Source organism: Bactrocera oleae, chromosome 5, assembly GCF_042242935.1.
Source record: "Bactrocera oleae isolate idBacOlea1 chromosome 5, idBacOlea1, whole genome shotgun sequence".
NCBI lineage: Eukaryota > Metazoa > Arthropoda > Insecta > Diptera > Tephritidae > Bactrocera > Bactrocera oleae.
In genome coordinates, this window is record NC_091539.1 from 66888936 (window position 1) to 66910624 (window position 21689).

General features: G+C 35.0%; 1 protein-coding gene across 2 annotated transcripts in view; it reads left to right on the plus strand.

The window, feature by feature from the left end:
• LOC106624506 (inactive dipeptidyl peptidase 10) overlaps positions 1-21689 on the plus strand; it is a 241150-nt gene that overhangs the window by 123780 nt on the left and 95681 nt on the right. The window contains exon 1 of one of the 2 annotated variants that reach the window (XM_036368604.2): positions 5470-6782. The exons of the other annotated variant lie outside the window; for it this stretch is intronic. Within the exon in view, the coding sequence (XP_036224497.2) occupies positions 6717-6782 (66 nt within the window). The 5' untranslated portion in view covers positions 5470-6716. Of the gene's footprint in view, positions 1-5469; positions 6783-21689 lie in introns of those variants that run through there. 2 annotated transcript variants of the gene reach the window in all.

Genomic DNA, 21689 nt, shown 5'->3' on the forward strand with positions numbered 1-21689 from the left:
TTATTATTTAAGGCAACAATGTATTCTTCGAAAAAATTCTTCAGATTAGATCACTATATCATGTAGCTGCCATACAAATTTAACGCTCGGAATAAAGTTTTGTGAAGGGTATTATAGTTTCGGTGCAACGAAGTTAACGTTATTTCTTGTTTCTAGTTGTTGTTGTATTGCATGCTATTTTCTTTACAGAGATTTATGCGGAACTCTTTGTGGGTCACCTTTCGGGCAATTCCCATTTGTGGTGAAGACTTTTTTCTACTATTTTTATAGTTTAGTTGTGTTATCTACAAAATAATATGTCCTCCGCATAATCGCATGTGGAACACGTGCAAGTAAATCTGTGTTAACGCGCCGCTCACTGCCTTTGTTGGTGTTTTTGTTGTAGCAATTTTTGTTTTTGTTGCTGTCGTTGACATTTTTATTACCCGCCCAACAAACGAGAAGCATACTAACGCCAACGCTGCGTGCTGGAACAATTGGATTTGTCTAAACTTTTTCACTAACATGTTGCCGTCCATGGCAATGACCTCGCCAAAGGTTGCGCGCTTAATTACACATATATATGTATGTGTATATTAGTGCAACTGCTGCGCATATCAGGTCGTATAACATTTTAAAAAAGTACACTGAAAACTTTGAACAAAACTCGTGACTGCTGTCATGCGAGTTTTTCGTTGACAAAGTATGAGCTCTTATGTGCATATGCGCTTAAAGCTCGAGTCCCCTCCGATGACTTTTAAATTTGGTGGTGTGCTAAAGTTGACGTAAAGTTTCAACTAACGGATTGATATGCTACTATATAAGCAGCTAAATATATGTATGAATGAAAAAGTTATTGTTTCCGAAATATCCATGACACACGGCTGAAGTTCTGCATACAAGATATACTAGCTCTTTTGTGTATATGTTAACACTCTGCCAAAGAAAAGGTTCTATCCAAAATATATTTACTTACATTGCTCCTTTAAAATTTATTAATGCTTGATTGTAAAACAACAGTACTACTTCCTGTAACACTCGAGTACAGCAATGAAAGCTGGTAATGCTGTGCAGGCAATATTAAATATGTTTCTTTTACCTATTGATATAAAGAAACCAAACAATCATTCTTCAATATGCGTTGTGCTTTCTCTTGTGAGTTCCAGACATTAATCTCTTTGACAGTTTCAATAATTTGATGACATTTTTACAATACCTCACTGTTCAGTACACTACAAAATTCCTCAGCAATCGACGTATTTTCGGAGGGTACCTCCTGATTCTAATCTGATCCCAGGTTGTAGTCTGGTGGTAATCCAATTTGCTTGAAAATTCACCCCGTATGCAAATTTCAAATATTCTGAATTTGATAAGTCAGTTTGAATGACAGCTCTAAGCTTTAGTAGTCCGATCTGAACGAGGACTTGGACACTAATCAAAGTCAAATTGCGTGAAGATACCTTGAATTTATAAAAAAAAAGGGTTTTCCACACAAGTTCTTGCTTTTGATCATTCAGTTTGTATGGCATCTACATGCTATAGTGGTCCAATATCGGCAGTTCCGACAAATGAGCAGCTTCTTGATGAAAAAAGGACATGTGAAAAAATTCCTATCGATATCTCTAAAACTGAGGCACTAGTTCACATACATACAGACGGAAAGACGGACATACAGACTAACAGCAAAATTGGCTCAGCTCGTCAACATCATGATCATTTTTTCTATATAGTTTATAGGGTCTCCGATGTTTCCTTTTGGGTGCTACAAACAACATGGCAGACTACGTATACCCTATTCAGAGTATAAAATAAACGCTAGAAAAATGTATCAATTAAAACATTCATAATCCCTCGATGTCTTGTAATGAACTTTTATAGTTGGCACGCTTGTACCATTTTTGTTGCGAGTGGCTTTAAATACAATTCCTCGCATAGTTACGTTTGTAACAAAAAATTAAGTTTAAGGCATGTCATGGCACTGAGAAAACCACCGATTTAATACGACGATTTTCAAGTAGTGCTTTATTAACTTTTTCGATGTTATCGCTTTTAACAGAGGCAAGTTTTCGATAACTTCATTCAATGCCTACGATTTGAAATAATATATGATTAGACTTCCCTCCTCTTCTTCTACAATATTTTCAATGATTTCATACCCGTGATTCTATTGGAAACCTAAAATTTCTAGCAAACTCATTGCTCAAAATCGCCAGACAAACTTTTAGAATCGTAAACAAACATCTGTCAGCTTGTAGGACAATAAATCCACATAAAGTATGAAGTTTCTCCTCAAAGCGTCCAATGTAGGAGAATATTGGCGTTAGCTTTTCCTGAAACCTAAGGCTGTAAATAGACTGCATACAAATAAGTGAGAGGAGATTTAATTAATAGTTTGAGAATATTAAATTTGCCAATTCAAGTCTTTAAAAACTATGAATTTATTTACCATCCAAATAAATTGTTTTAGTTTTGCATAACGGAGATCATAACAAAAACTCAGTATTTAAGGCAGTGCCGCAATGAAAAAAATAATAAAAAACTACATTCCACTCCACTCCATTTCAATGATAAATTAGTGCTCGAAAATATTTTTAGTGTGAAAGCTTTCATAACTTCCCACCGGTTGTTAGGAGTTACATTACAATTGTGAATGACACCCTTAATGTGACAAAACGAGGTATATAACGAGGCACTTACGAACTAAAAACGGTCAAGCAGTAGTGAAAAACTGCTTTGTGGCTTCTTTCAATACCAACTGGTCTCATTTTGATGGTCCTTTATGCGGTTGCTAACGCTTATCAGCTGAAATCTGCAAAGTTGCTGCGGAAATTCAATTTAACTTCGACGCGGGTTTGAAATTCGTTTGAATTTAGCACACAATAAAGCCCGCTCATTTGCACAAACACACACATACACACATGTGCAATGTACTGGTATTGTATAAGCCAGCGTTTGAGTGTGTTTTCGTTTGTGCAAAGTTGCATACTTAATTGACCCACATTCGGTGAACTCAAATCAAAGCAGAGTAAAAAAAAAATTTAAAAAAAAATTTTGAAAAACGAATTCTAAATGCACAACGGAAATCAGAAAACGAAAAACGCCATTAAGTGTGCGCTTCAGCGAACGGAAATCCCGTTAAGCATAAGTAAGAGTGCATACAAAGCATAAACAAAATGTAAACGCCAATAGCTGGCTGAAGGGGCAAGAAGTGAGCGGCGGCGTGACCAGCTCTGCATTGTTGCGAAGTGCAAAGCTTTCGTTCAGCGAACACACACATGCACCCGCACACTTGCACAGCGGCAGACGTGCTCGAGTGCCTCAGCAACTGCAGCGCGCACAAAGTGTGTGAAAGCGGATAGTAACGGGGAGACTAGCAGCTATCACATATGCTAGACTTGTTCATCTGCTTTATTATTATTTTCGCAAATATTTGTTTTTGTCATTGAACATGCTACAAATTATATGCGAATAATCCCAGCTTCAAGGCGAGACTACAGACTCGTGTTGCGCCACATAAGTTCATATCAAGCAAATAGTAAATGTGTGTGCGTGTGTGAAGAGCGAACGCGTGCAGCCACTTGAACGTGCTACAGCAGCTTTTACTGACGCGCGCTTTTTGTTGAAGTTTTTCTTAGAAAAATTTTAAGCGATTTTTTTTTTTTGAGTTTTTGTTTAGTAAAAGTTATGCTGACATTTGCACTCAACTGTAATTCACTGCATACTGCGCAGTTTATGTTTTTATTTTTATAGTCAATTTCAATCATTTTTTTTTTTGTTTTGCTTCTTAGGCAAAAATTATGAAATATGGTTTTGTTGTCAAGCGCTTGGCTTTGCGGATTATTTTGTTGACTTCTTAAGAACCCACTATAAATATCATATATGACGTTCCTTGGAATTAATGAAATTTCATAATATGAGCTTGAAGTTATACTCGCGTATATTATTTTTTTTTTAGATTGCTTGACACAAATACATAACCTGCGAATAATGAGCAATTATCGTTATGTAATGCAATCGAATCGAAAGCAATTCTGTTCATTATAAAATGGGTATAAATCAAGTAACAGCAGTCAAAAATACCAACTTGGTAAAAACTATTACCTAAAAGAAAACCACATATCTAAAAACGACACTCGTAAAATGCAAAAGTCGTTTTCGGTTTTCACTTCTTTACGCCACCAACGTGGCACGTTTCTGCCTAGTATCTCTGTGCTTATTCCAATCCGTTGCTTTTATACCAGTTGCTGGTTCGATTCACTATTTTTTGAAAAGTATCAACTAATATATAAAGAAAGACTTCGCAGCCTATTATTACTAAAGCATAAGGCTTTATTGTCCTTCGTTTTGAGCTTTAATAAACAAAACCGCTTTCCCACAAATCAGTTTAGAATTTCTAATAGCATTTGGAATTGCATTTGCTCTCCAGTAAATACTCATCTATGTATATCGACTAAAATCTTGTTAGGACTTACACCTAGGCATATATATAAGAATCAAATCTTATTGACTCTGAAACCACTAAATGTATTTTTCTAAAGTTTTCAAGCTGCTTTATGAAATCCTAAAAAGAGTTTCTGTTAAGTTTGTGATCGATAGATGGTGCAAAGTCAGGCTATAACATAAGTTCATGTCTTAAAATAACGGGGCTATTGCTGAGCAAAATTTTAGAGAAAAGCAATGGTAGACTCAATTTTTTTTTATAAAACTAGAGATTAGTTAGAGCAGTATAATCAATTGAAAAATTAGTTTTGGTGTTAGGTATTTGTTGCGTTAATAGTAATTAGAACTGACATATGCTTTAAAGAACCAGTAAGTCTAATTTTCAACTTAACTGTTAACATGCGTTGCATGATGCTTTCACACTTCAGCACGGATAAAAAGCTATATCGCCCAAACAGATTTTGTCTTTTAATTGATTCATCGCCTATTTACCTTCTGATCCAATTCGACCCGGACTGACAATTTTCACGTATTTTAAAAAAAATCTTTATTATCGCCTTCAAAATGGGCAGCTGAGCCCATACAAATATTCCAACGTTGCCAATTTTTCATACACTTATTATAAGCCTCAATTGGGATGCCCTCCAGTGCTCATTTTGATTTTTTCGGGTTCTTAGTTCCACTTAAAAGAACACACACCTTAATTTCTGCGGTAATTGGAGATTTCCTTGAATAAGAGTTTAATTAATGACCACTGCTTATTCTCAGTAAAAAGCTTTTAGCGCTAATTTACTTTTTTCAGATTTCGAAATTTTGCTTCCGATTCTTTTTTTTTTGTGGAAACAACATACATAAATATTACTAACACAACGGTACGATAAGTGAAAACCGCGAATGTGCCATAATTCACTTGGTAAGCTTGTGGTTTAGGTCTTAAAAATTATTCGTGCGCTTAATTGCAGGAAATGCAGGAAAATTCGAAGATAATTCAATTTGGCTTAATTATTTAGGCGCACGAGTTAATCGAATTAGCTGTGAGCCGAAAAGAAAAGGAGAGAAGAGGAGTGGAAGTATACCTATATGGTAATTGAAGAGAGTGGTGTCGTGCCGTTCCCAGCACTTTAATTACAATATTTTTTAAACTACAATTACTGTAATTATGCTAATGAGTTGAAAAAATTAAAATGCAATCTCATAATTAATTCGAAAAAATTATTTGTTAGTGCGCATAAATTATGCAAGAATAAATAAATTAAATACTTTTAGTGCATTAAAATATGAATAAATGTATAAAAGGAAAATGGTGAATACAAACATAAATTAATAAGTGGAAACAGTGCAACAACAACAAATACAAGAGAGCCAACAAGTAATTAATTCGGAAGTGGAACGTTGCCGTCAACGCAGTAAAAATTAATAATTAAACAAAGTGGCTGCGGAGGCAAATAGCAAGAGAAGTGCGCAACAAAAGTCTGTTTTACACAAACAACAATAAAAATGCCAACGAGTGTTAAATTAAATAGCAAATAGTGTGATATATGTATGTGTGTTTAGAGACTGAGCGAAAGTGTGCAAAAATAGCGGCTTTATTTATTAAATCTGCATATATAAACGCAAGCTGGCAACACTAACACAAATTAACGGCAGAAGAAAGTGCACAAACAAACAAACGCACGAAGACGGCAGCGCAAGCAAGTTCAAGCTAAATGAAAGGTGCAAAAATAAATTCGCCGTAAGCAGCAACAACAACAACAAGAGCAACAGCGACGTCAGCAGCCAGTGTGCTTAAGCGGCGACAACTCGAACTAGAAAGGACTCAGCGTTAAACCCTAATTGCCTTGGCTCGCTTGTCGACGCAACGCACGTGAGAGCACATGCATATGCACACAAATACATACATACATACATAAGTAAACATATGCAAACACACATACAGGCGCAGTCATGCTGTGAGTTCGTTGGACAACTCGGCTTGGCAGCTGTGTTGTGGCGCAAAACCAGTTTCTTGCAAGCAGCAAAGTTTAAAGACATTCTGTTGATTAAGCGGAAAGTTTAAAACAGCAACAACAAGAAAAAGCTCAGAAAAATACTTACAAAGTATGTGTGTAATATAGTCGGCGACATGTGGTTCTCGCTGTATCTTTGTTCGTGTAAGTTAGGTCGTCGTAAAATTGCTAGTTGTGTGGTTCACTGAGCAAACAACAATAATAGTAACAACAATAGCACACCTATAGGTGACAAACTTAGCAACAACATTTCAACTTTAACCTCGGCAAAGTCAAAAGAGCGCTACAAAAATGAACGCAGCACAGAGTGGCGGCCACACGAGCAGCTCGATGGGCAAGAAGGGCTCGCAAATGGAGGTAAATTTACCGTGTTGACATTTTTTTTTTTAGTTGATACGAATTTTTGAGTAAACAAAATGTATTTTTTGCTCTCAAATATGACTGAACAATGCTTCGAATATATATTTAAAGGGTTAAAAAATTCACAAAAATTTTCGAGTTTGCCAATTTATGGAAGGCGTAAGAAAAAAGGAATCGAAATTTTCACTTTCAGACATTACTTAATATATACATATTTAAGTACATAAAAATTTTGTACAAGTATATTGACATTTTCATATAAAATTACGGTTACAGAGAAAATCTTCAGAGTAACCTTTTTCAAGAGGGTCTTTTCGTGCAACGGTGTTTTTAGGAACCCTGGTCATCTGAAAATAAATAATAATCAAGATCGTAATCTATGTATCAACGTATCTTATATAATATCAAAAAGGTCTTATATTAATTTTTTTTTAAATTGTGTACTTTATAACAGGGGTAAAAAATATAAATGAAAAAATTAGCAATAAATTGTTTTGAAAGAAAAAGAACGTTAACTTCGGCTACGCCAAAGCAATAATACCCTTCACGGATACATTTATTATAGCATAAATGGTTATAAAAAGAACTCTCTCTTAATTTGAATCGGTCGGTTTGTAAGGCAGCTATATGCTATAGCGGTTCGATTTGAACTATTTTTTCGAAGATTGCTGCGTTGCTTTAGATACAAATTCATTCATGTAAAGATATTTCATGATATAAAAAAGTTTCCCATACAAGAACTTGATTTTGATCGCTCAGTTTGTATGTCAGTTATATACTATAGTGGTGTGATATCAGCGATCCCAACAAATGCGCAGCTTCTTGGGGTGAGAAGCTGAGGGCTAGTCTCTTCGTGTTTATAATGATATTTGATGATGATTAATATATGAAAATAAAAATAAAAAGCCTAAAGACTTCGAAATATGAATTTTTGATATACATTTTGGGATTTTAGATTTTTAAGCGAAAATAATACTATTTAATATTTGAAATAAAAGAATTCATATTTTTTTTACAAGATAAAAATAAAAAAACCTAAAAACTTCGACATTTTAATTTTTCACAGACATTTTGAGGTTATATGAAAAGGGTGTAAATTCGTAGTTTAGGAATCGGAAATCAACTCAAGCCATTTTTAACACTTAAAAGTTCCCGACCTCAGATCGAACGTAAATTATTTTTCATTTTTTGCTATATCATGTTTTGTCGCCAACGGGTTTCATCCTAATATAATTTTTTTGCTTTCAAAAATGATTTACCCTGGTCTTATTAATTATATTATGTCTTAGGACTCTTAAGTATACTTTAAGCCAAAAAATTTCGATTTTTTGACAATCTCATATTGGCCAAACTCTTCGAGCTGATATATCCAAAGAAACATGTTTTCAACCATATTGAACTCCTTTAAAAGTTAAATGAATTTATATTTTAATTTTCAGTCATCAAATATTTCTGGTAATTCAGAAACATAATAATTGCCCATACATATATCGAAATACTTTCTTAATGTACGTGGGAATCTCTTGAAGATTGCCAGATGAAAGAAAACCTATAAAAACACGCAACAATATACCCCATAAAATTGAAAATGAAGACATTGTTCTTCACAAGACAGCTGAAAACTAGCGCGTTGGCCCAAAATTGCTAATAATATGCTTAATAACCAACGGGGCTACACTTGCAGTAAAAATTTAAATGTGGCGTATCCGCACTTAGATATAACGAGCGCATTTATTACAGGCAATTAATGGCAATATTTCACAAAATAAGAATATTCACTTGCGATGGTCTTGTAAGCAATTTTAAAAGAAAAAATTTATATGTATGTATGTATGTATACGTATTGACAATGTATATGTTAAAATCTATGTAGGTGTGCCCGTGAACTTGCATAGTTTTGCACTTAAATCTAGTTAAAACAGCATTTTAGTACTCGCATGAAACTACAACTACAACAACAACATCAATGAGGCGAATATTTTTACTTTATTGCCTTCATTCTTCGCTTGAAATGAATTGAAGTGTGGAAAATTGGCCATAAATGCGATGTGGCGCATAGAAAAACTCGAGACAATTGACGCCTTGAATGTTCAATGTGCGCTTAAGAAAATATTATTGTTGTAGCGCGCTAATTAAAATTTCAAATTTATGATTGCGCAAATATTTCAGCTCTTGAGCTTTCAATTAAATTGCTCTATCGAGTGGAATGTCTCATTTATAAATCTTTGTATGAGAAACTTTTTTATTTGACAAGATATCTTCAAGAAATCTCCAAACAAATTTTTGAGATCGGATTAGTATTGCAACTAGCAGTCATACGAACTGACGATTTTACTTGCTTTTAAATAACATCGCTCACTCACTTTGAGTACCACCCAATAATTACTTACTAGCTCACAAAATAAAAATTAAAATCTCGGAAAAAGGCTATTAATTTCTCGACATAGTCAACTCTTAACTAAATATACTCGATTCAACGAAGCTACAACTGCTGCACCATCTGAAAAATATATTCTCGGTTCAATAACTCGATATAGCACATGGGCTCTGCTCCATGTAGTCGGTGCATATCACACTTAGTGAATTTCAGAAAACGGTTTTCATCATCATGGCGGCCGATAGGACCTTCTTTGGTTTCTTTCTTTCGTATACTAGTGCACCCATGATTTGCCGAAGGTTACGAAACAATGCAGAAAATATTTCAGATAGCACTTAAAAGTCTCAAACACTGCCACAAAGTGGTCTCGCGGTTGCGCTAGTGGTTTGGTGTGAGCTTACCCAAGTCCAATATTTCATACTTAGTATCATGACTAACGTTGCCTACATTCAGGCGGATATAAATATTTAAGTTGGAAAATTAGTCTCAAGAACAGTGGAATTTAACCATTTTCAATAAAGAAAAATGTGGCACAAATTATAATTGCTTGCTTTTAACTTAGTTTTCATCAAAGTCTAAACTGGTCTGCTTTCTTCGATGATGTAAAAATACATATATTTACTTCACCATACGATTTCTAATTATATTTCTTTCTGTCTAAATCCCTCTTCAACACTCAATACAATGAAATCTAAGCCTATACATTTTTATTTTTTAGTTAGGTTGCAGAAATGTCTGTCATACAGATTTCAAAGCGATCTGAAAAAATCTAATTTTATTCCACCAATAAGAATAACACTAAATTTTCGACTTGAAAGTTTTGCGAAACCGTCATAAACTAGAATTCGGCGGTCAGCGAAAACCAACCACACGCAGTTCTCGCCGCGGGCACGCGTGAAATGGGGAGCGAAATGCCAGTGGTAACCACAACTGCGGCGGCGGCGGCAAGCACACTTGGCACTGAATGCTTGGAACACAATTAAACAAAGTTGAAACTGCAATAAATTACTTTTCATGGCGAAACACAGCTACAACAAATACAACAACACAGCGCATAGGGGCGCAACGGCAGATAACGCAGCGAAAAAATTGGTGTGAATAAAAACACCAAGAGCACACAAAAACCATAACAGCGACAACAAAGCGTCACTTCATCAACGCCGCGAGCTCCAGCGCCGACTTCGAAACTCAGGCACAAATTCAATTAACCCACTTCTGTCGCATGCAACGCTGGGTATAAATGCCTGCCAGCAAAAAGCACACGCTTCAAGTGCCAACAGCGGTGTAGGCCAACAACAACAACAAAGCGACTGGAAATCACAGTACATGCGAGAAATTAACAGCGGAGACAGTTTTTCGCCGCTTCTTCATCCAGCTGAGCGCTTTTTTAATAGCGAAACTTTTAATTGGATATTATTAAGGCACGCTGAGTGGGCGTGGCAGTTGCCCGGTACCGTGAAATGTGGCAAACCCAAGTGGCTAGCCAGTTTTTATGTTTATTTTACTCTACATAAATAACAGCTCGTTATGCGGCGTCGGTGGAGAGTTCGCAGTTAATGCGCAGCCGAATGGTGGAAAGTGGCAAGCGAAAATTTTGACAGTTGGTCAGACGATGGCGTACGCATTCGCAGTTAAAAGCTTGGCAAAATAGTTGCTGAAAAAAACTAGTTGGGTGCGTGATGGAGCAGGGGGAATTATGAGTGAAATTAGTTCACTTTGCGAAGTTGTTGCTGCCTTTATTAATATTAAATTTTAACACTCGATCCAAAAAGCTTAGCTTAAATACAAAATACAGGTTAAACTAATGTAAAATTATATAAGTGCGATAAAATTCTTATAGAGTGCTTAAAAGAAACTAGTATAGGTGTATGTCTTTGCTAATCAATATTTTCGGTTAGCCTAATTGTAGGCATTACTTTTGTAAATTGTCTAAATGAAATTAAATAATTTATAAATTGTTTTGGTAACAGCTGTGATATAAGAAAACTTCAGACGCAGACTTTATTCAATTAAAGCGAGATAAAGAATGATTTGGACTGCCTGTATGTATCTAATTAACAGATAATGAAAAAAATCTAAAAAACACCATTCAAACGAAGATTAGATCGGTATTATAAATATATATATATGTATATATAAATATATGCAAAATACAACCCTTCTTTCAACCACAGTAACCTAGACAGCAACAGTGACAGCCAAAGTCAACATAACTCAAACCATTTTCACCACAGTCTCAGTCACAGAGAAGATCTATTGCGTTGAAATATTTGTAACTTTGTTGTTGTTAAATTTATGACCTGTTAAATTTGTGCGCAAATGAACTATTGACAAACGACAATGTTTGTAGACTCATTGAGATTCGGCGGCTAAAACTCTTGAAACTTTAAGCAAGATTTCGTTCATAAAATATCATAAACGCATTAACGTCAAGTGTTTTAATAAAAATGTTTATTTAATAAACTGGCAAACACGAAACATTGCTTGCAATAACGAGGAGCAACAACAACAGCTGACCACACAAACAGCGACAATGGGTTACTCGTCTCGGCCGTCTTTAGCAACACGAAGCATAAATGACGGGCAAAACTAATCAGCTCGAAAATTTGTGTTTGTTTAATGTACATAAGGGAGGGTCAAAACAACGGATTAATTTTCCGGCTTAGTACTCTGAAAAATTGGTTGATAGATACCTCTAAGAAAATCTCTTAATTGTAACAGAAAGCTCCCTTGGCTTACAGTTTTCTATCTAAGGGACTTTCTTAGAGATGTCGAAAAACCAATTTTTTACAGTACCAAGCGAAAAAAAAACAAATATATATATATAAAAATATATATATTATATATATATATATATATGTTTTTTTTGACCCACCCTAGTGTACATAGAATTATACAGTTTGCAGACATTTTTTGTAGACGACAATTAATAAGGAGCGAAAAAAGCTATTACAATTGTCTGGTGATGTTTTGAGGCACTTCATTAGCCCTTTGGATTGTGTGCCTGTTGGAGTTTCATTAGTTTCATTCAAAGTTTAACACTTAATGCAAATATTATGTCAGATATGTTTATACAGGTTGCATTGTGAACGTTTTACATGATCAATATTTTTACATAAAAAAGCCACACACATAGAAGGAAAACTCAACTGTCTGCCCTCTGAAATTCATATAAAGTTTTTCTCCTGAGTATATTGAGCATTTCTTTCCTTTATTAGAAAGTTATCACGCCATGCTCCTGCCTTAGAAAGCCGATGCCTCAATTTCGCCAATCGTGCTAAGATATCTGTGCTCAGAGATCCTGCTCAGCAGCGCTCTGAGTAGCTTCGCTTGAGTTTTACTTTTCGTACAAAGTCGGCTGACTGTAGTAACTATTTCTTCACTTTTTAAAGTGTGCAGACTTAAGCAAAATAGACTCTTTTCTTCTATTTGTTTACATCCTCCAGTTGCAAGCAACAGCATTTCGGTGCACTCTCTTCAAATATTTACATTTAATCGCGGTTGTTTTTTGCCGCAAAAGTTGCTTAGAGTAAGAAAAGCAATTCATGATAACATTCACGTAAATGTTTTTTCCACAGTACCATTATCTTACAACCAAATTTCCACTTAATGCTTCTTTTATGGCCGAACTTCAACCAAGAGTCACGCGGGTGTCATTTAGCTTGTCAGCAGAGGACAAGTTGTGGCACTTGCACTCTAGCAAGTTTATTACGCAAACGAATTATTTAGCAAACTGCAGATTAATCGGCTACAATTTCATTAAGCATGCAAAAAAGTAGTCGAAGACTATTCTCAATGCATGTGTGTGTGTGTATACGTGTATGTGTATGAGTATGAATTCGTCGTGGAAGTGTGTGGCAAGCACTCATAACCGGATTCTAACCATACTTGCAACAGAGAAAAAACTGCACGAAACACATTAAATACAAAAATACAAAAATAACAACAAATTTCGAACTTGCGTTCTGCATTACTTTCAGACAACTTTCCAAGAATTTTGCATTTCGCTGACATTTCCGGTCTCGCTACACGTGTGTGTGGCACTCACATACACACGCACACACATTTGTGAGCATAAATAATTTTCTCACTTTACTTCGCATTTCTACTAGTATGTAGTTGTATGCGGGGTAACCGCTAGCTAGGGGGAATCGCCTAAAATTAGCTTCTCTCGCTACGCTTGCCACATGTCTTTTGCGTTTGCTCTTGGCACAGAGCGTTGCAATTTATTTGCCACATGCGGCATGGCACATACATGGCTGCCACATTTAAGTTATGTTTACAGCTCGTTTGCTGCGCTGTGCATTCCCTTGGATAATTTGTGACAATTTCCAAGATAGTTATTTTGGCAAGAAACAAGTGCACGTGGTATCAAAAGAGTACTTGCATTTGTTGTTGGTAACTTTTTGCTGTATGATGGTTAATGATGCAACAAGCTTTGTGACCGCAGCCAAAATCAAAACAAAATTTAGTCAAGTCAGTGGCCAAGAGGTCAATTAACAGTTATACAAAGTAAATAACTTTCCTTTGGTAATGTCGCATTTGCCTTCTCATGATTCTTAGCTCACAAAAAAAATTTTTTTTTTATATATTTTAGTTATCGCCTTCAGAGTAAGCTCTTTTTTTTAGACAATACAAGCCTGCAAACACTTACTTCAATTTTCCACAAATTTCTGTACATTTGTTATAAGCCTTGGCTGCGATGTCCATCAGCGAATGACTTTAATTGGCGTCTTTTCCTCGGCTCGAATTTTTCAATTTTGAAAACAGTAAAAAGCCACAGGGAGCCAAATCTGACGAATATAGATGTACAGAACATTATATACGGTGGCTGAACGATGACTCTTCTTGTTTCGTATTTGACCAACAAGTCAGTCACAATCATGCCAGAATATTTTTTCGGTTTATGCGACCTCTAGTCGACGTTGTTTTAGAAAAAATTCAGTTCTTGTGGTACATATCTAGCATTATTGACAGGCTTCATACCCGAAACATTAACCAAAATGTGTTGAGTCGAGCCATAACAGGTGTAGAGATGCTCTGCTATCTCTCTTATGACAACACTACGATTTTCAAGCACTGCTCCTTTAATAATAAAATATATGAAGTATTCAAACTCACAATTGCAAAAAATCAGTACACATATTTCAATTAACGATGAAATATGGCAATACCACTTTCTACTCACATTTATTATGTAACGCCCTATCTACAACTTGGTACATTTACGATTGTATGTATGCAAGTGCAATGGCGTTCACCAATTTGCTTTTTAATTAGATTTACCGCATGATGAATGCCGCTGAAAGTGTTTTGCATAATTCAGATGTTGACAATAACAACAACAGCATGTCATAGATACTTTTACATATATACACATATAACCTCGAAATGTTCATTATTTCGAAGCTGTCACGAGCAATCGACATTAGCGACGCGGCTTCAACGCTGTTTACATGCACATTTTGGTGTATGTATGAGTGTTATTGTGGAGATATTTTGAAAATTGTAAACATATGTTGACACATGCGTCACGAGATAACAGTCACAAGTATACATACACTATATATGTATGTAGGTGTGTACACCCATCGAATTGTTATCTCCAAATTTGCATGTGTGCAAAAAGACTCACGTTGACATTGCTTTTGGAAGGCAAAGTGACAATACGTGATGAATTTCTGTAAACAGTGATGCCATTTGATAAACAAAATATTATTCTCTATGGAATTTTTCCGTGTTTATTTGAAGCGTGGGGCCAAACATGTCATGAAAAACATGAGCGCAATGAAGTTACATTTTAATTAAAATTTTTTTTAATTGAAAGGTTTTAGCCATGCTAGTAAAATTATTTGACTGCAACAAAATTTGCGTGACGTAACAAAAATCCGTCACGTTCGTAAAATACAAAATGGGTACATAGTAAAAGTTAAAGCTTTCTCATAATCTTATTTGCATTTTTCGATGTCATAATCCGTTGCTGTAAAGGCAAAAAGTAAGAGGAATGCCACCTGTTTGAAAATTTTAAGTCGCTAGAAACGGTAAGTTTCAAAATTATGTAGTGAAAGAGTTTAAAAAGGCAAACATTTTAAATATATTTCATATTATGTCGAGTGTTGCCACTTTTTTGTCAATTTTAAGTCCCTAGAAATTGTAAGGTTCAATAGTGAAAGAGTTTAAAATAACTAAAATTTTAAATATATTTTATATTTTATTGACTGTTGCCACATTTTGGAAAATTTTAATTAACAATAAGCGTAGGGTGCAAAATTAAGTACTTTCTAAGAGATGAAATAAATTCAAAAACTGAAATGGTTGAAACAAAGCTGACAATTGAAAATTATTTTTTCCGGAGTGTTGCCAATTACTTTTATTTTTTTTTTAACTCAACTTAATAAGTATAGCGAGCAATTACAATTGGGGTATCACTGCGCCGAGGTAGAAGAACGCTTACAGTTCCAACTATTATCAGACAGGGTTGCCACTCATAAAAAAATATCGCGATTACATTCATAAAATTAATTAAACTCAGCCATCACAAAAACAGGGTATCAGTATGCTTACACTTAAAAAATTTTTTAAAATGGTTGCCACCTATTCAAATAAGAAACTGAAAACATAAATTCGAACTCGCATAGGATTTCTACCTTCGCAAATTAAATTTACGAAAATTATTGAAGTAAAACGAGTTCGCAAATAATAATTTCCACGGTTCCTTGACTGCTAGTCATTAATATTTTAATTAATAAAATTGACTTGTATTTATATTTGTTATTATTGTTGTCTTTTTACTTTTTGCTAGAGAAACTCTTTTTGAATTATCAAGTCGTAACCGAAGATATTTTTAGCAGCAATCGTACATGTCATATGTCGCAACGTGCAACATGCAACATATCATATGCAACATGCCATATTGTCAAAATTGCAACACGTCAATGCACAACTCAAGCATTTACCTCCGTCATTTATCATGAACGAACTTGCACAGACAATCTTAAAAGAAGAATGTTGTCTCTCAGCTGTAAAACTTTTGTCTAAAAATACACCGACACATCTTATTCATACTACATATATACCTGCAATATCATCTTAACTCAAGTAGAATAGTTCAGAAACTCGTTGGTGTATGTACTATCCCGAGTAATGTAGGAAACAAAATTTTGGCTCGACTTTTTTTGCTATGCGATTGCGTAAAGTACTCAGCGAGTGAGTGGCAAAACGAGTTATGTCAAGTGCTTAACAATATGGGTAGGTATGTACATGCATACATACATATACTTGTATATGTGTGTATTTTTGAGATTGATTGTCATTTTGTTAGTGAATACATGCATACGTACGATACAGGTCGTTATATACAAGTACCTTCTAGGAATTTTTGTTGAAAGCAACAAAAATAGCTCATTCAGACTAGGAGCTGCAGGAAAAAAGGCGCAGTAAGGTTTTTCGCGTATCTACCGGAGACCAGATGGAATGTTGGAGGAAGAGTCTTTAGTCATAAACTCTTCAACATCTTTAGCATCACGTTTCGTGACCATAGCACCGTCTTTCAATCAAAGGTTGCTGCCAAGAATACTAAATCTGCTCCGGAATGTAGTCTCCTTGAAAGAAGTGAGCATTTAGACCAACAGCCAGCAGCAATATTGAGAACGCTCAAGAGTACTAAGCAGAATTCGCGCTCCTTATCAAAGAGGCTAAAATCTTTAGAAGCTGTAAACAAGCACAAATTGTGTCTGCATTGCCTTCAGATCTTGTCGACTATAGCAAATTTAAAATTGAAACATTGTGGACGTCATACATACAGCCATTAGAACCTTTGATCAGCCTTTAGATCTAACATAAGCTAACTTAATCTCATGTTTCCATAAATTGGGAGATATCTTCATATCGGTTCCCATCCACAAACAATAACCCATCATTGTGCCTCCAATATATATATCTTTCTTTGATACTTTTCAACATTTATTGTTTTTTCATCGGAAAGAACGCCCAAAGCGGTTTGGATGAAAGCTTTAAATTGCCCAATAGACATTGTCTTTAGTTTGCCGACTCATAAAATTATCTCTACACATTACATATCACTTTTGCTCATGCTGTATCGATATTTCAACAGATACGAATATTATATTCCGAAGCAGGAGTGAGCGCTCGTTCGTTGCGACTCTGAACTTTTTAGAAGAACAGTTCTAAAAATTCTAAAATTTCTTGCAAGTATTATTCTGTTGCCATTTTGTTTGCAATTTGCAACATGTTGTCTGAAGTAGTGTGTGCAAAATAATGGCCTTGTATTTGTTAGTATCCTAATACAAAACTTTTACCGATGTCGAATGTATTCACAGTGAATATCGTCAGGTGCACCAGCAGCACATAATCTCAGCTTTTGGTTTTCTTTAGGTATATAAGTGCATATAATATTATATTAGAGTACATAAAATGAGACTGCTGCATTAGGGTGTATCATACTTTTCACATATTTCTTATTATACCACAGAGATATTTTTCTGAGAATCATTTCGGGCTGTCTATACCATTTCGAGATTATTTTCTGAACTGTTTTGGCCTCCTTTGAGTATTAATGGACAAGTTTGGATAATTTTTGGCTTGGAGCTAGATTATTGTTGGTTAATTTTGAAGCACTTCGGAAATTTTCATTCTACATCATTTTGAAAATTTTATTTGAAATATTTTCTGCTAAAATACTTCTACAATTTTTTTTATATAAGCTATTAAGAAAAATTTTTTAATTATTTTTTATCTAACCATTTTTGTTTTTTATTATGAACCTACTAAACCACCCTAAAGCCCGATACAAGTATTTCAGCGACACTTAAATTATATGCGATTATTTTTCATGTTTCACCTGTATTTCCCCTCCCTAACCACAATGGAGGAACACAGCTTGATCATGTACTTGATGCTTGTACAGTAAAAGCTAGGGGCACTTTAAGCTTTCTATTTTCTATGCACATTATGCAAGATTTGTTTTGAGTTACATATTTTATTTAATGGATTGGTTTGTAGATGGACCACAGATGCACTTAATGTTTGCCATTTTGCATTGCATTCGCTTTGCTTACCTTTGTTTATGTATTTGCATATAAACTGAACTATTTATGCAATGTAGACGGGTACTGATGTGTTTTAAACAAAACAAATTGACAATGCGTCTTATGCTATTAGAACATTATTCAGATTATCTTGCTAATTATATTCCTCCACTGTTAATTTCATATCGAAGGAGATGACATTTATCGTCAGAGTTAAAAAGTCTTTTTGGCATTTAGAAAGAACTGACAAGGCTGAGAAGTGAGTTGCTGGTTTCGAAAAAAACCTGTATTTATTTATATTTTTTATTACAAATTTTTTAAGAAAAAGTTTTCCTTTGATCTTTCAAATAGATGCTAATGCAAAAGGAGATGGCCGACCAATGCCTTTACAAACTTTAGTAGCATTTTTGGAATGGATATAATAATAATCCGGTTTTCTGGCATTTCTGTGTTAACTAAATATATTTTCGACCAATATTTTCATTTATCATATCACAGTTGTGAAATAGGATATTTTCAGTTCTGCTAAATAAACTCGAAATCTTAACCAGGGCTATTTAACCTGATATATTTAATCACTTGACCAACGCTGTTTCTTATCTAATCTCACTTACCTAATCAATTTAGGAAGAATGCTCCACTAAAAGTGAGATTTTTGATTGAATAAAGACTTAATTTGTATTGAATTTCATTGTTGAACTTTATTTCAGCGTCAGCTGCCTACTAAATTTATAAAACACAGTTCATTAATATTGCTATTGTCTGTAAGAAAATTATCAAGCTTCATCACAAAACAGAATGAATAAAAAGCGTAGTGTGAACAGAAGATTACTAAAGTGATTAATTTAGATTTGAGATATGTTTTTTTTTTTGTTTTTTGCGGGTGAGGGGGTGGAAAATGCCTTCCGCATCATCAGTGCTGTCGTCACAGCAACGGTATGTGCCACTTACAGGTCACTATAAACCCCTCCTCTAGGGAACCGTCGCCCACCCTGGAACCGCGTTTGCATTACTTCAGGGTGGCGTTCCATTTTCCTCATTGAGAGATTTACATCTACGCACCTGCGTCCAGGTCCCGCTTTTTGCTGCGTAGCAAAGTTTCTGCGAATTTCTGGATAATAGAGCAGTTAGCTTCGCTCTCCATCAGAACGCTGATTAAGTTGTTTGCGCTTATTGGACCGACCAGGTCTTCTACGGCGGTACGTTCCCTCTGCCATCGCTCACATTTAAAGAATGTGTGTTCAGCGTCGCCTTCAGTCGCATCGTTGTAAAGGCATGCCGGCTCTTCGACTTTTCCCATTCTGTAGAGATACTTTTTGAAGTATCCATGAGCGGATACTAGCTGCGTTATGTAGAAGTCGACTTCTCCGAATTTACGACTTGTCCATAAGTTTAGGTCTCTTATAAGTCTGGCCGTCCATCTGACGCGATTTGAATATATTATTGTGCGATATTCGTATGCTATCAATGTTTAAAAACAAAAACTCTAGACTTTAAGCTTGAAATGGGGGAAATATTTCGGTTGATTTTCTTGTTTTTTATGCGAATACCATTCCATTTAATTGGCTTCTCACTCAGGTATCAAAAAAGTTCAGTTTTATGGCTAACAAAAAGATTGTTGTCAATAATGATATAATCCACCATCGACTCTTTAATTAAAATTTTGAAAGTGGGAGTTATGCTAAAATATTTGGACCAAGGCTCTAGCCTCTGTTTATAATCAGATTTTGCTCAAATAACAATCAATATATATCTAACAGAACTTCTTTGCAGATGTAACAAAGCATAAACGATGAGATAGCTAAAAATATGTTAGTTAGTAAAGCAGAAAGTGTTTAAAATTTCGTTGGCGAAAAGAGCCAAATACAAAAAAAAATGGTCTGACATGTAAAAAAAATCATTTTATTTTGATCAAGAAATCAATTTTTTTTATTAACACAAAAATTAAAACAAAATGTATTTCATAATAAATACAAGTATTATGGTAACTCTAACATTCAGCAGTAATTTTTGGAGCTCTGTTATAAGCACTTCAATATTCTTGCTCGCTAGGAAGGGCTTTTATTTAGCTTCCGTTATTAATATAGTGGATTTTTCCTTTTCCTGTAAATCAAAACAAAATATAACTATAATATTTTCATTTCCATTTACACAATCATATTCGTAGATTTTAATTAAAATGTTGTAAAACACCTGTCCTATAAAAAAGTCGCATATAAGTTTCACATTTACACATAGTCCACTTAATCCGCAATTAGTAATTAAAATATTTACTTTCACAATTTTGTATGTATAAATATTTATTTATGGAAATATGCATTTACATGTGTTTAAAAAATAATAATAACACAAAAGATGAAATTCAATAACTTAATTAAGCTACAACGCACGTTAACAATGTATTATCGCAGCATATACATACATATGTGAGAGTGTGTGCGTGTGCATTTGAAGTCACTCGCTGCTAGTCAATCAGGCATTGTGTTACATGACATTTGACACTGCATTAATATGCATGTGACAGTTAAGATAATATTGTCATTATAAGCTTACAAGGCAGGGATAATAACTGTGCGACCAATTCAAGCACACACACACACACTAACACATACGCCAACTACGCATAGCGACGCATGGCAAACAAATGTAATTGCAGTCATTGCAGTGTAATTGAAGTGCTTGCATTACAGGACATCCGTTTGTACTCAACCCGCATCACATATATGATATACCTATAGCGCGCATTCGGCTCTATTTTGATTACAGTTATTGGTTGCTACTGGTTGTTAACCAGTGGCAATTAACTAGCCGCTGCACGAGTTGACATTTTATTTACGCACTCGCTGCAAAAATAAAACTTTTTAATTACAACACAGTGCGATGGACGTGTTGTGGAAGCGGATCTCCACAGGCACACCATCTCTTTGGTGTATATATATGTGTGTGTGTGTGTTGGCTTTCGTTCTGCGTAAACAATTTAATGAATTTCTCGCAGAGCAAAATCCGAGGCGCTGCGTGGGCCGCGTGAAAACGTCGCTTAGCTACAGTCGATTGAGTGGCAACCCATAAATGTTTATATGCTCGGAAAAGCTTTTTAGCACCCTGGGCGTATGCGTAACATTTCAATATACACTTATACTGCTGCCATCCACGAATCCAATATGCGCACATACTTATGTAGATGTGTAAGCGCGGCGTGTGTTTTCTGCGTCAATCGAATGATGTTGTAAAAATTAAGTGTTGGCTCGGTTTTTAATATGGAATATTAATACAGAGCTCAACTCCATAAATGGCATTCAAATTTTGAGGTTTGACAAGCAATTCAATTTCTGACACCTTATTTGGCTGAGCTAAAGCTTAAAAATATGCATTTTGGTAGCATTATTGCTTGGCTGACTTTTATATTTGATTTTCCTTAAGTCTTCAGCAAAAGCAAATGGAGAAAATCGCATGCGAATATTCTGTTTGTCTGGGATTGTC